The sequence below is a fragment of the Trachemys scripta genome, chromosome 4, assembly GCF_013100865.1.
Source record: "Trachemys scripta elegans isolate TJP31775 chromosome 4, CAS_Tse_1.0, whole genome shotgun sequence".
Classification (NCBI taxonomy): domain Eukaryota; kingdom Metazoa; phylum Chordata; order Testudines; family Emydidae; genus Trachemys; species Trachemys scripta.
The window spans coordinates 111,576,103-111,590,504 of NC_048301.1; the positions used below are offsets into that span (position 1 = coordinate 111,576,103).

At 47.3% G+C, this 14,402-nt stretch overlaps 1 protein-coding gene across 1 annotated transcript in view; it reads right to left on the bottom strand.

Annotated features, from left to right (window-relative positions):
* The window catches only part of LMNTD2 (lamin tail domain containing 2), a 68,025-nt gene that overhangs the window by 35,587 nt on the left and 18,036 nt on the right, over positions 1-14,402 (bottom strand). Inside the window, 4 exon segments of the mRNA XM_034770387.1 lie at positions 1,008-1,187; positions 2,765-2,890; positions 2,893-2,920; positions 8,027-8,218. Of these exon segments, the coding sequence (XP_034626278.1) occupies positions 1,008-1,187; positions 2,765-2,890; positions 2,893-2,920; positions 8,027-8,218 (526 nt within the window).

Sequence of the window (14,402 nt, forward strand, 5' to 3'; positions counted from 1 at the left end):
CAGCAGGGCATTTCTTGTTTTTATGCTACAGACAGGTGACTGGGAAAAGAATCTGTGGAGAACGGTTCTTGGATGGAGGAATCTGCAGGGAAGTGACCAAGCACCAGCTGGAGGAATGGAACACCCAGCCTCTAATGAATTACAGCATGGGAGTGACATGGACTCAGATCTCTGGCCGGCATGCGAGCCTCCCCCAGCAAGGGCAGAGCGAGTTCAGAGAGTGCCACAGAGGCGAGGCAGCATGCAAGGCTGCCTCTGAGCCCGGCTCCTTCTGGTGCTGTCTCCTGGAAACGGGGCAGCTCTACAGTGAGGGTGGCTCACACTGACAGCAAGGAGCAGGGTGAGGCTCACAACCCCTCCCCCGGCACGTGCTATTTCTTTGCCTCTACCCCTGCACCACAGGCACCCCCCTTTGTACACCATGGCCCTGACCCTGCCGGGAATGGAGGTGGCAGGGGTCATCATTAGGCTTCTGGGAAGGGAACTTCCCAGGCCATCCCTCCCTGTCTCTAAGGCTCCACCCAGGAGGAGGGATGAGTAGCCCCCATCCCAGCAGGGGGCCATGTACTCAAGGCCCTGAGGGATGGCAAAGAGTTTGCGGGGAAGCAAGGCTGGAGATCAGGGTGGTGGATGACTAGAATCGGGGCCCAGGTGTATGTGGATAGGGACAGCGTGGGGGGAAGAGGGGAGAGCTTGTAGGATAGTGGCCACCCCTTTACAGAGTGGGTGGGGTTTCTGTCTCTGGGGTGATGTGTGTGTTCATTTCAAGAGGATGCTTTGACAGTGCTAGTATCCTTCTCTCCCTGCTGATTGGGCTGTTAAGTCACGGGCCAGTGGATTTATCTGTAGAGCAGGCAATTTAATCTCATCCTAGTCCTGATGCCTGGAGACTGCGCAGCCTTCATCTCTGACCCCTAGTGCCTTTCAGTCCCCCCTCCCTCCCTTTCTCCCTCTGTTTCTTTGCTCTCACTCACTTGCTCTCAGCTCTCTAAAGCTTTAGTTCCTACCTCGAAACTCTCCGTTTCTGGTTTATCACCCCGCTTCACACTGGCCTCTGTTTCCTGTGGCTCTCTGAGGCCTTGGGCGGGTCTCCCAGGCTGTGACTTCTCCAGCCTTGCGATCTCTTTGTACAGTTGTTGCACCAACAGCTCTGATTTGCAGAGTTTCTCCTTCAAGAGCTGCATCTCCTTTTAAAAAAGGAAAACTGTAAATGCCAAAGCCAACCACTTGGGGCCATATTCCCTGCTGGCAGCACCCCAAGCTCCTATGCTGCTGCGTGACTCCCATTTTTATCATGGGACACTTCACTCCCTCACCATCAATATTTGCACCGTTTCCCAGCTGTTGGAATGAGTCTGGATGGTGGCAGTCGAATTGGCCTCAGGCCTATAATGACACCCCGCCCCCGCGTTGGGCTGTCAGCAGGGGTTGAACCCGCTACCTCTAAAGCCCCAGCCACTACCACAAACACACTCTCCTGTAAGCGGCAAGCTACAGCTCACCCAGAAGGAGAAAGGAGATGGACAAGTGGTTTGGCCAATGAAAGGTCAGTCCCAAAAGACATAGTCTGTGTCCCACATGTAGTTTTATTGATGGATGGGTGTATTGATTACTGATTAATCTCTTAGACTGCAGCAGTGCGCTCCTAGGGTCTCTTAATGCTAATAATATTCCTGATGTTGTAGCCCTCAAGAGACTGAATCTTTAACCAATGCAGTCTAAGAGGTTAATCAATAATCAGTACACCCATTCATCAGTTCACACTAGCCAGGTTGCAGGTAAGACCCCCCGCATCCCACTCACCTGAGGGTCTTGGACTAGACTGAACATCCAGGGCACAGTCCATCTTCTCACAGCTCCCTACATATTTTCTTATGTTCTGTCTGTAATAGCTGTGATGGCCTCAGTGCAGAGCATTGCATGGGCCCTGTTGTTAACCATGACAACAGCTACCTACACTGGACAGTCAGTGCACTGACGTGGTTGTTGTTTAAATGTATGTGTGTGGATGAGCCAGTTTCTGCAAGCCTGACTCTGTATTTGTTTGTAGTTCTTATCAGTGAATATTGGCCTGTCAGCCGCTCAGCAGTCTGCAGATGTGGCACGGATGTCATTGGACTCATTTTGCCCATTAATGCCCACACCTGCCTCTTTCAGAACTGATCTCTCTGTCCTCACTTATAAAACAATGGTATAGGGTGTGTCTGCATGCTACTTAGGCCTGGTCTACACCTAAAACTTAGCTCAACACCTATTTACGTTGCTCAGGGGTATGAAAAATTCAGATGGTGTTAATCTGACCTAAGCCCAATGTAGACAGCGCTAGGCTAACAGAATTCTTCTGTCACCCTAACTGCGAGGTGGATTTACTACAGAGACAGAAGAACCCCTCCCTCGCTGTAGGAAGTGTCTACACTACAGTGGCACGGTTGCTGTGCTGCAGCTGTGCCACTGTAGTGTTTCTAGTGTAGACATAGCCTTAGCCCTGAGAATTACAGGTGATTTTGTTCTGTTATCCAGCTCCACAGTTCTTTCATTACCTCTATTGCTTGTGGGGTGCCTAAGCCCTGGCTAGCCTGGTCCGTCAGGGTACGTCTACACTGCAAAAAAATGCCTGTGGCACCAGGTCTCAGAGCCTGCCTGGGTCCACTGACTGGTCTCGTGGGGCTTGGAGTGCCAGGCTAAAAATAGCAGTGTAGAAGTTCCTGCTACGGTGGAGTCCAGGGTCTGAGATCCTCCCCCTTGCTGGGTTTCAGTGACTTACCCTCATATGGAGCTCCTTTTCAGCCTGCAATTCAGAGCTCAGTCTGTCTATTTCCTTTTGGAGATGCTCTGGCTGGCCTCTTTTGGTTTGGTACCTACAGAAACCCACAAGATCATTACACTTCTCTTTCCAATTCCAAACCATGTTCAGAGATATCTCAATACAATAGACATGTTTCAGACATTTGAGGGACAATCACTGTGCTTGGTACCTTGTAAATGCTTAGACCAGTAGTTCTTAAACTTTTTTACTGGTGGCCCCTTTCACATAGCAAGCTTCTGAGTGCAACCCCCCGCCCCTTATAAATAAAAACATGTTTTTATATATTTAACACCATTATAAATGCTGGAGGCAAAGCGGGGTTTGAAGTGGAGGCTGACAACTTGCGACCCCCCATGTAATCACCTCGTGACCCCCTGAGGGGTCCCAACCCCCAGTTTGAGAACCCCTGGCCTAGACAGACGGCTAACCCTAATTTCCAGTGTTTCCTTGTGTGTGTGTTTTTCTGCTTGCCTTATAGCCAGAGGATGAATGAAATGAGGTCACAAGAATTACCACCACTGTCTCCTTTTGAATTTCTACCTACACTGCCTTTCCGTCCCCTGGGCAAGACTGGTTAGGAACTCCCTTTCGAATGCATCAACATTGCTCATGGGTTAGTACTATGATCTTTACATCAGCAATATGATCATTATGTTCATTACACTCCTGAGCCACTTGCAGCTTCCACATCCTCTTCCACTCCTAGCCGTATAGCAGTTTGCACAAATTGTATGTGAACTTTTCCTGATAGGGGTGGAATCACTGGGGACTGAAGCCCCCCTCCCTCCCTCCAAACTAGTTTTGTGACACATCAACAAAGTTATGCCAAACCAGTTTAAATGCCTGGTGTCCTTATCTTGCAAACTCTGGAGCAATAACAGAAGCTCAGGAGGCTCCAGTATAAAAAGTTTCAGAGTAGCAGCCGTGTTAGTCTGTATCCGCAAAAAGAAGAACAGGAGGACTTGTGGCACCTTAGAGACTAACAAATTTATTAGAGCATAAGCGTGGGCTGTAGTCCACGAAAGCTTATGCTCTAATAAATTTGTTAGTCTCTAAGGTGCCACAAGTACTCCTGTTCTTCTTTTTGCAGTATAAAAAGGCCACCCAGAAAGGGAGGAGCAAGAATCCTCTAAAGTTACGTACCTGAGGCAGCTTGTGTGCTGAGGCTGAGGCGGATAGTCTGTCTCTGATTATTAATATACTGGATATGGGAGGAGTTTTATTATAGTTCTGCTACTGTTGATTGTTTTAGGGGAACACCCATTTTCTTTTCAACTTTTCCCCATTTAAAAGGTTGCATTGCAGCAGGAGGAGGAGTGATATAGCACAGTGCTTCTCTACTGGGGTATGCGTACCCTGGGGTACAGAGGTCTTCCAGGGGGTACATCAACTCATCTAGATATTTCTAGTTTTACAACAGGCTACATAAAAAGCACTAGTGAAGTCAGTACAAACTAAAAGTTCATACAGACAAAATGAGAAAGTATGACATTTTTCAGTTCTGGGGTGCTTGGACACTTGTATTTTTATGTTGGATTTTGTAAGCTAGTAGTTTTTAAGTGAGGTAAAACTTGGGGTAAGCCAGACAAATCAGACTCCTGAAAGGGGTACAGTGGTTTGGAAAGGTTGAGAACCACCTCAATGGTAGAGCATTTAACTGCAGATCAAAGGGGCCCCCAGCTTCAAATCCAGATGCCCTCTCAAAGCAAGATGAGTGATCATGGAGAGGCTATGCACTCTGACTGGCTCTTTTACCCCCCATTCTGAGCACACAGTCAGTGTTATGCAAGTAACTACTATGCAATTAACTGGAGCATCAACACATGCAGTCAGATGGGGCCAGATCAGGACTGGTGATTAGCAGTTAAGTGATAGGCTCTTACTGTAAGTGACTTGCCCAGGGTACAGACATTGTCACTGGTGGCCCAGGAAGCTGAGGTGGAAGGGCTGCCTGTGAGCTCTCTGATCAGGTACCAGGAAGCTTGCCATGTTAACAGGAGATGAAACCTGAGTACTGTCTCCTTTGGGAAGGCTGGGAGCCACATAGGGCTTCCGCCCTGTGCTGGTTCTGACTTGTGTCTTCTTGACATCACCTCTGATGTGTTGATGTCACGCCTGGTCAGACAGCTTGCCTTGCCGATGGGAACACTGCTCCCAGGCAGGATGTGCTCGCCCTTGGCTTTGAGTGCAGTGCGCATGTGATTCAACGCGGGTTTTTCTGTGGTATGTTCTTTAAATGCAGGAAACCCAGAGTTGTCAGTGGAGCGGGAGGAAACCGAAAGGATCTGAGGGGTCAAGTCAGCATTTGGAAGCCAAGCCAAAACCACAGGAGTGTGTGTATATGTCTGCCCGTGTGTATGCATGTCCGTTGCAGCCGCAGGCATCTCTCTGAGGAAATACTCTGGCAACACAGACCATCACAGTGCCAGCTATGATCCAAGAATGAAAAGGCGAGTGGCAGTACATCAGATTGAGGTTCAGCCAGCAGGACCCCAGTCAGGTCTGACTCAGACTCTGCCAACTCTAGGGGCTGAACTGGAATGCACAAAGGACTCACCAAATATGCTTCAAAGCGGGAAGCTCTTTGCAGGCTCTTGTCTCCCGCTGGGTCCTAAAACCAGCCAGATAAACCCTGGGCTACAGATCATTGTAATAACACAGCAAACAGCAGCAGAAAGGCTGTGCTAATCTCCCTCCCTTTCATTTCTTTTGCAGGCACCAGAGGCTCGATTCAACTTTCCCCATGCAGTCATTTACATATGTGCAGAGACTCAGTGCAAAGTGGGTATAAAAGCAGGAGCAAATCTGAATGGTAACACTGCACACCCACTAGGGGCAGGTGTCAATGACTACACAAGGTGCAAGGCAGGGGAGAATTACGACTAATGGGCTTTACAAAGGTGAAGTTGACCCTAAATGTGCCTTGTTCTGTCGAGGTGTTTGTACCGTGCTCCATCCCTGCAGTGTCTGAGCACCTGGTGATGCGGCTCCAGTTGAAAAGCAGCCCCAGAGCGTGAGAACTATACCCACAACCATCACTTGTCAGCACTACTTCAGGCAAGCAGGCACGCATGTGACTTATGTCAAAGGCCATTTTATAACACAGAGCAGCTCATGCAGTTCTGCTATTAAGTTGAATCCTGGACACTCCTGCAAGAACTTTTCTGGGATGAGCCGTGATCTAAGGGCAGCAGTGACTGTAGTACGATCATTGCTCCTTGCTCACTGCAGTATGGTCATTGCTCCCGTGGCCTATCCAGAATGATCCCATAGGCCCTGCTCTGGAGCCCTAAGTGATTTAGGATATATAAGGCCAGATCCGCAGCTGATGTAAATTGTCATAGCTTCCTTGATTTCAGTGGAGCTAGGACTATATACACCGGCTGAGGAGGTGGCCCATATAGCTGTGTCGTATAATGTATCCATACGGGTTCCTAGGATTCAGGGAGGATGGGTTTTTTTAATAGGCATGGTAGCTGTTCTCTGCCACATACAGTTTATTCATGTTCTGGATCACGGAGCTTGAATGGCTTTTTATATTTCCACTGCCTCCCTTTCAGAAGGAGCGCAGCCTTGTTTGCACTGTGATTCATAGGCAGAGCCGTGATGTGGAATGCTCCTTTCCATGCCCTGAGCTCACCGGATTTTCCGGTGGCACGAACTTTGCGCCAGAGAGCAGGCTTTCAAATCAGCGGCACCAGCAGGAGCGGGATCCTCTTTTCAGTGGGTTTCCCAGAAATCTTTCATTCTCCCATCGCAGGTTGCACCAAAACCAAAGTTCCATTTTGAGTTTGTCTTGCAGAGAAATCTCAGAGCTGCCTGGCTTTTTCCTCCTAGGGATTGTGTCTATTTGAGCAAAGAGCCTTTGCTTTTGCTCTAGTCTTGTTTTGGGCTGGTGCTGTATGCAGTCACATCACTTTCTTTCACTCTGCTCTATTTCCCAATGAGACGATTCTTGGCTAGACTCTTCGGCATTAAAGGCCAGACTTTCAAAAGTGCTCAGCACCCAAAATCAGGACCAGATTGTCAAAAGGGCTCAGCACCGAGGGCAAGCAGTGGGAGATGCTGGGTGATGAGCTCTTTTGAAAATTGGACCTCAATTGTGGGTGCTGACGTCCTGGAAATCTGTCCCCACCGGCCTGCTCCTGCTTCCATTGACTTTAATGGAAGCAAGATCAGGTCTAAGCAAATTGAGACCTTGATGCACATTAAGTTTGCAGAGTCTTGCATCCATCTGGCAGCTGGATTTGCTTCAAGGGTTTGATTTTCAGAGCTGCCGAGCATGTATGGCTCTGCTTGGCTTCAGTAGGAGGTGTGGGTGCTCGACACCTCTGAAAATCAGTGCATGGGTGTATGTATTCTGCACGTGAGCCGAAGGCAGCTGCTGTACTTGGGGAGCCCAGAGGAGCTGGGCTAAGCTTTCTCATCCTCACTGGAAGAGACTCTCTGTCTGTTAGAGTGACTATATTCTTTTTCTGGGCTGCAGAAACTGAAGTAGCTAGTCCAGGGGTTGCTGCGTCATCACCTATTAAGGCTGTAGGGCTGAAATCTGGAGTTGCCATGGAAATAAGGCAGTGTCCTAATTTGACAAATATTTGACAGATATGCATGATCTCATTTGCATAAATTATCTGTTCTCCTCCCTCCTTCCCCAAAGATTTGCTCCCTTGAGTTCTCTCCTGTGTCGCTCTCTTTGACCCCCTTCCCTCATTTCTGCTTTCCCCCGGCCCCCTGCAATCTATGGCAGCCCTCTCTATCACTCATGTTTCCTTAGACCCTCTCCACCCTACAGTGTGCTCCTTGATTCTAGAGACCAGGCCTAGAGCGTGAGCCCCAGCCCACCCGTGGCCACTGTAAATCAGGGTCCAAAATTTCATGAGATTCGCTTAAAAATCACGATAGTGTAAAATAATCCCAATACGTTTTGAGGCAGGCGTCCTGTGGCAAAAGTAGCCTGTGCTCATGCATTAAAGGTTGTCGTATAACGCATACACACACAAGGGGGGTAGATCCTAACTTTTGAGCTCTGGACTTTGCAACCTTAATAATGTTGTTTGACTGTAGTTTTTATGGAGGCGGTGTGGATATATAATGGTGAGATGGGCCTTTTCACCCAGGCAGATTCCCCTCCTTTTGCCAGTCTTTGTGTTGTCACTGAGTGGGACTTTATCACATTTCCCACCAGTGTCTGACCTCAACCCCTTGTTTTCTGCTGCTCACCTTGTGGGGGTTGCACTCACTCTCTGCCTCATGCTCACTAGCTCCTGCAAAATGAAGGAGAGCCGGGCCGCTGGCTCCTTCTGAGCGGCGCATCTCAGCCCCTGGATTTCCAGGTCCCTCTGATGCAGCAGCAAGCGCAGGACATGGGCGTCATCCTTCTTCTGTAGGACCTTCGGCTGCACAGGCGGGGCTCTGCAGTGGAACCAAAGGATATATATTCCATTAAAATGATAACAATCCAAACCCATGCTCAGATCAGGGGGAGGTTCAAATGTTCTGTGCACCTCTAGAGTATGTGCCACTTACTCAAGTGGCTCATTAAGGATTTTGGAGTCTTAACTTGAGTCATCTGGTTTTGAAAAGCTTGGCCATGGTACTTTTCATGCATATATGAATTGAACAACGGATGGGATGGGTAAGCATTATCACCCAGTTTTATAGAGGATGAAACAGGGGCATAGAGAGGTGAAGTGACAAGTCCAAGGTCACACAGTAAGTCAGTGGCAGAGCAGGAAATAGAATGCAAGTTCCCTTCAGTCTGGTGCCTTATCAGCATCTGAATGAAATCTCTGGATGAGGGGTGAGAGGGCTGGATTCTATGTTTCATTATAGTCCATAGGCCAGGGTGTAAATTCAGGACTGTATACGCCCTACGGTGCAAAGTGGCATGTATGCCCACAGGTGTCAGTAGGAGCTTTGCACAGTGATCAAGCAGAGAATATGGCCTCTGTGTAGTAACTAAACCGTTAGTGATTATTTATCATTTGTTTAGTGCCTTATCATCCCATTCATCACTGAATGAGACAAACTGCTCCCACTGCTACTTCTGTCCTTTGTGTCGCTTCCTTCCCCATCCTCCTCTTTCTGTTTATCTCCCTCTTCCTGTTATTAAAGAGGAAGTTATTAAACTTCCTCTGCAATTTTCTCTGCATTTCCTTCCCTGAAGCATCTCCCCATTCCCTCCTGTAGGCTTCCCTCCCCCGCAGTGGTTTCCCCAGGAATTGAAATTAGGGGGGGGTGTTCGAATTTACGGGGGGGTGTCAGGGCCGATGAGATATATAAAAGAGATATGAATAAAGTAAATGTTTTGTTAGGATAATGCAAATTTAACATAAGGATAATGCAAGTTACACCAAAACACATAACAGGTCTAGATTTCTAAAAAAAATATAATTAAAAAAAAATGTATTTAATTTAAATTGACTTTTGAAAAGTAAGCCATCATTGGATAAGAGGGAAGTCCTCTCATGGATCAGTAACTGGTTAAAAGATGGGAAACAAAGGGTAGGAATAAATTATCAGTTTTCAGAATAGAGAGAGATAAATAGTGGTATCCCTGAGGGGTCGACTGGGACCATTACTGTTCAACATATTCATAAATGATCTGGAAAAATGGGTAAACAGTGAGGTGGCAAAATTTTCAGATAGAACTGTTTCATAGAATATCAGAGTTTGAAGAGACCTCAGGAGGTCATCTAATCTAACCCCCTGCTCAAAGCAGGACCAATCCCCAAATGGCCCCCTCAAGAATTGAACTCACAACTATGGGTTTAAGCAGGCTAAAGCTCAAACCACTATTCAAGATAGTTAAGGTCCAGGCACACTGAGAAGACTTAGAAAGGGATCTCACAAAACTGGGTGACTGGGCAACAAAATGGCAGATGAAATTCAATGTTGATAAATGCAAAGTAATGCACATTGGAAAACAATCTCAACTATACATATAAAATGATGGAGTTTGAATTAGCTGTTACCACTCAAGAAAGATCTTGGAGTCATTGTGGCAAGTTCTCTGAAAACATCCACTCAATGGGCAGCAGCAGTCAAAAAAGCAAACAGAATGTTGGGAATCATTAAGAAAGGGATAGATAATAAGACAGAAAATACCATATTGCCTCTATATAAATCCATAGTACGTGCACTCCCTGAATACTGTGTGCAGATCTGGTCACCCCATCCCAAAAAGATATATTGGAATTGGAAAAGGTACAGAGATGGGCAACTAAAATGATTAGGGGTATGAAACAGGAGGAGAAATTAAAATGACTGGGAATTTTCAGCTTAGAAAAGGGACGACTAAGGGGGGATATGATAGAAGTCTATAAAATCTTGACTGGTGTGTAGAAAGTGAATAAGGAAATGTTATTTAATCCTTCACATAACACAAGAACTAGCAGTCACCCAATGAAATTAATAGGCAGCAGGTTTTAAAAAAACAAAAGGAAGTACTTCTTCACACAACCTAAAGTCAACCTGTGGAACTCTTTGCCAGGGGATGCTGTGAAGACCAAAACTATAACAGGATTAAAAAAAAACTAGATAAATTTCTGGAAAATAGGTCCATCAGTGGCTATTAGCCAGGATGGAGAGAGATACAACACCATGCTCTGAGTGTCCCTAGCCTGTTTGCCAGAAGAATCATAGAATAGAATCATAGAATATCAGGGTTGGAAGGGATCTCAGGAGGTCATCTAGTCCAACCCCCTGCTCAAAGCAGGACCAATCCCCAACTAAATCATCCCAGCCAGGGCTTTGTCAAGCCTGACCTTAAAAACCTCTAAGGAAGGAGATTCTACCACCTCCCTAAGTAAACCATTCCAGTGCTTCACCACCCTCCTAGTGAAAAAGTTTTTCCTAATATCCAACCTAAACCTCCCCCACTGCAACTTGAGACCATTATTCCTTGTTCTGTCATCTGGTACCACTGAGAACAGTCTAGATCCATCCTCTTTGGAACCCCCTTTCAGGTAGTTGAAAGCAGCTATCAAATCCCCCCTCATTCTTCTCTTCTGCAGACTAAACAATCTCCGTTTCCTCAGCCTCTCCTCATAAGTCATGTGCTCCAGCCCCCTAATCATTTTTGTTGCCCTCCGCTAGACTCTTTCCAATTTTTCCACATCCTTCTTGTAGTGTGGGGCCCAAAACTGGACACAGTACTCCAGATGAGGCCTCACCAATGTCGAATAGAGGGGAATGATCACGTCCCTCGATCTGCTGGCAATGCCCCTACTTATATAGCCCAAAATGCCGTTAGCCTTCTTGGCAACATGGGCACACTGTTGACTCATATCCAGCTTGTCGTTCACTGTAACCCCTAAGTCCTTTTCTGCAGAACTGCTGCCTAGCCATTCGGTCCCTAGTCTGTAGCAGTGCATGGGATTCTTCCGTCCTAAGTGCAGGACTCTTCACTTGTCCTTGTTGAACCTCATCAGATTTCTTTTGGCCCAATCCTCTAATTTGTCTAGGTCCCTCTGTAGTATCCTATCCCTACCCTCCAGCGTATGTACCACTCCTCCCAGTTTAGTGTCATCTGCAAACTTGCTGAGAGTGCAATCCACGCCATCCTCCAGATCATTAATGAAGATATTGAACAAAACTGGCCCCAGGACTGACCCTTAGGGCACTTCACTTGATACCGGCTGCCAACTAGACATGGAGCCATTGATCACTTCCTGTTGAGCCCGACGATCTAGCCAGCTTTCTATCCACCTTATAGTCCATTCATCCAGCCCATACTTTGTTAACTTGCTGACAAGAATACTGTGGGATACCATATCAAAAGCTTTGCTAAAGTCAAGGAATAACACATCCACTGCTTTCCCCTCATCCACAGACCCAGTTATCGCCTCATAGAAGGCAATTAGGTTAGTCAGGTATGACTTGCCCTTGGTGAATCCATGCTGACTGTTTCTGATCACTTTCCTTCCCTCTAAGTGCTTCAGAATTGATTCCTTGAGGACCTGCTCCATGATTTTTCCAGGGACTGAGGTGAGGCTGACTGGCCTGTAGTTCCCCGGATCCTCTTTCTTCCCTTTTCTAAAGGTGGGCACTACATTAGCCTTTTTCCATCATCTGGGACCTCCCCCGATTGCCATGAGTTTTCAAAGATAATGGCCAATGGCTCTGCAATCACATCCACCAACTCCTTTAGCACCCTCGGATGCAGCGCATCCGGCCCCATGGACTTGTGCTCGTCCAGTTTTTCTAAATAGTCCCAAACCACTTCTTTCTCCACAGAGGGCTGGTCACCTCCTCCCCATACTGTGCTGCCCAGTGCAGCAGTCTGGGAGCTGACCTTGTTCGTGAAGACAGGCAAAAAAAGCATTGAGTACATTAGCTTTTTCCACATCCTCTGTCACTTAGTTGCCTCCCTCATTCTGTCAGGGGCTCACACTTTCCTTGACTTTCTTCTTGTTGCTAACATACCTGAAGAAACCCTTCTTGTTACTCTTAACATCCCTTGCTAGCTGCAACTCCAAGTGTGATTTGGCCTTCCTGATTTCACTCCTGCATGCCTGAGCAATATTTTTATACTCCTCCCTGGTCATTTGTCCAATCTTCCACTTCTTGTAAGCTTCTTTTTTGCGTTTAAGATCAGCAAGGATTTCGCTGTTAAGCCAAGCTGGTCGCCTGCCATATTTACTATTCTTTCTACACATCGGGATGTTTTTTTCCTGCAACCTCAATAAGGATTCTTTAAAATACAGCCAGCTCTCCTGGACTCCTTTCCCCCTCATGTTATTCTCCCAGGGGATCCTGCCCATCAGTTCCCTGAGGGAGTCACAATCTGCTTTTCTGAAGTCCAGGGTCCGTATTCTGCTGCTCTCCTTTCTTGCTTGTGTCAGGATCCTGAACTCAACCATCTCATGGTCACTGCCTCCCAGGTTCCCATCCACTTTTGCTTCCCTACTAATTCTTCCCGGTTTGTGACAAGCAGGTCTAGAAGAGCTCTGCACCTAGTTGTTTCCTCCAGCACTTGCACCAGGAAATTGTCCCCTACACTTTCCAAAAACTTCCTGGATTGTCTGTGCACCGCTGTATTGCTCTCCCAGCAGATATCAGGGTGATTAAAGTCTCCCATGAGAACCAGGGCCTGCAATCTAGTAACTTCTGTTAGTTGCTGGAAGAAAGCCTCATCCACCTCATCCCCCTGGTCTGGTGGTCTATAGCAGACTCCAACCACGACATCACCCTTGTTGCTCACACTTCTAAACTTAATCCAGAGACTCTCAGGTTTTTCTGCAGTTTCATACCGGAGCTCTGAGCAGTCATACTCCTCTCTTACATACAATGCAACTTCCCCACCTTTTCTGCCCTGCCTGTCCTTCCTGAATAGTTTATATCTATCCATGACAGTACTCCAGTCATGTGAGTTATCCCACCAAGTCTCTGTTATTCCAGTCACATCATAGTTCCTTGACTGTGCCAGGACTTCCAGTTCTCCCTGCTTGTTTCCCAGGCTTCTTGCATTTGTGTATAGGCACTTAAGATAACTCACTGATTGTCCCGCTTTCTCATTCTGAGACAAGAGTCCTCCCCTCTTGCACTCTCCTGCTCATGCTTCCTTCCGGTATCCCATTTTCCCATTTCCCCACTTACCTCAGGGCTTTGGTCTCCTTCCCCCCCCCCGTGAACCTAGTTTAAAGCCCTCCTCACAAGGTTAGTCAGCCTGCTTACCTGGCTGGGAATGGGCAACAGGGGATGGATCACTTGATGATTACCTGTTCTGTTCATTCCCTCTGAAGCACCTGGCCTTGACTACTGTTGGAAGACAGGATACTGGGCTATATGGACCATTGGTCTGACCCAGTATGACCATTCGTATATAAAGATTAATTATAATAATAAAAATGTTTAGTACAGAAACTCCCCAACATAATGACCTCTCAAGATAGCAACGATGTGAGATAACAATCTTGGCAAATAATGCATTTTAAAAATCTTGGCCTACTAGGAAACATATTTATATAAGTTTCCATTTCCAGTCACAAATCTAGCATTCTGGAGCAAAGTCACTAAAATATAGTCGCTCTGGCCACTGCTGTTCATTGTGCCACTGTTCACTCCACTGCTCTGTTGCCAATGGCCCTGCGCAGTCACCTTCTGCTGCCACCTGCCACTGTGACCTCTGCGAGTTGGTCTCCTGAGGTTCCACCCAGCTCTCAGTGATTTCAGCTGAGCTCTCAGTGGGGGAACCTCACTGCTAGTGCAGTCTGGGCCGTCTCTTCCACAGAAACACTGTCCCCACAGCAGGACTAAGCATTTAGGGCTTGGCTACATTCGAAACTCCAAAACGCTGCCGTGGGAGCGCTCCCGCAGCAGCGCTTTCAAGTGCGAGTGTGGTCGCGGTGCCAGCGCTGGGAGAGAGCTACTCTACCTCCACGAGGGGATTAGCTTACAGCACTGGGAGCGCGGCTCCCAGCGCTGGGGTACTGTTTACACTGGTGCTTTACAGCGCTGTAACTTGCTGTGCTCAGGGGTGTGTTTTTTCATACCCCTGAGCGAGAAAGTTGCAGCACTGTAAAGCGCCAGTGTAGCCAAGGCCTTAGACCTGATTATCAGTGATTTCATCTGCAGTGGTCACTTAACAGAACAA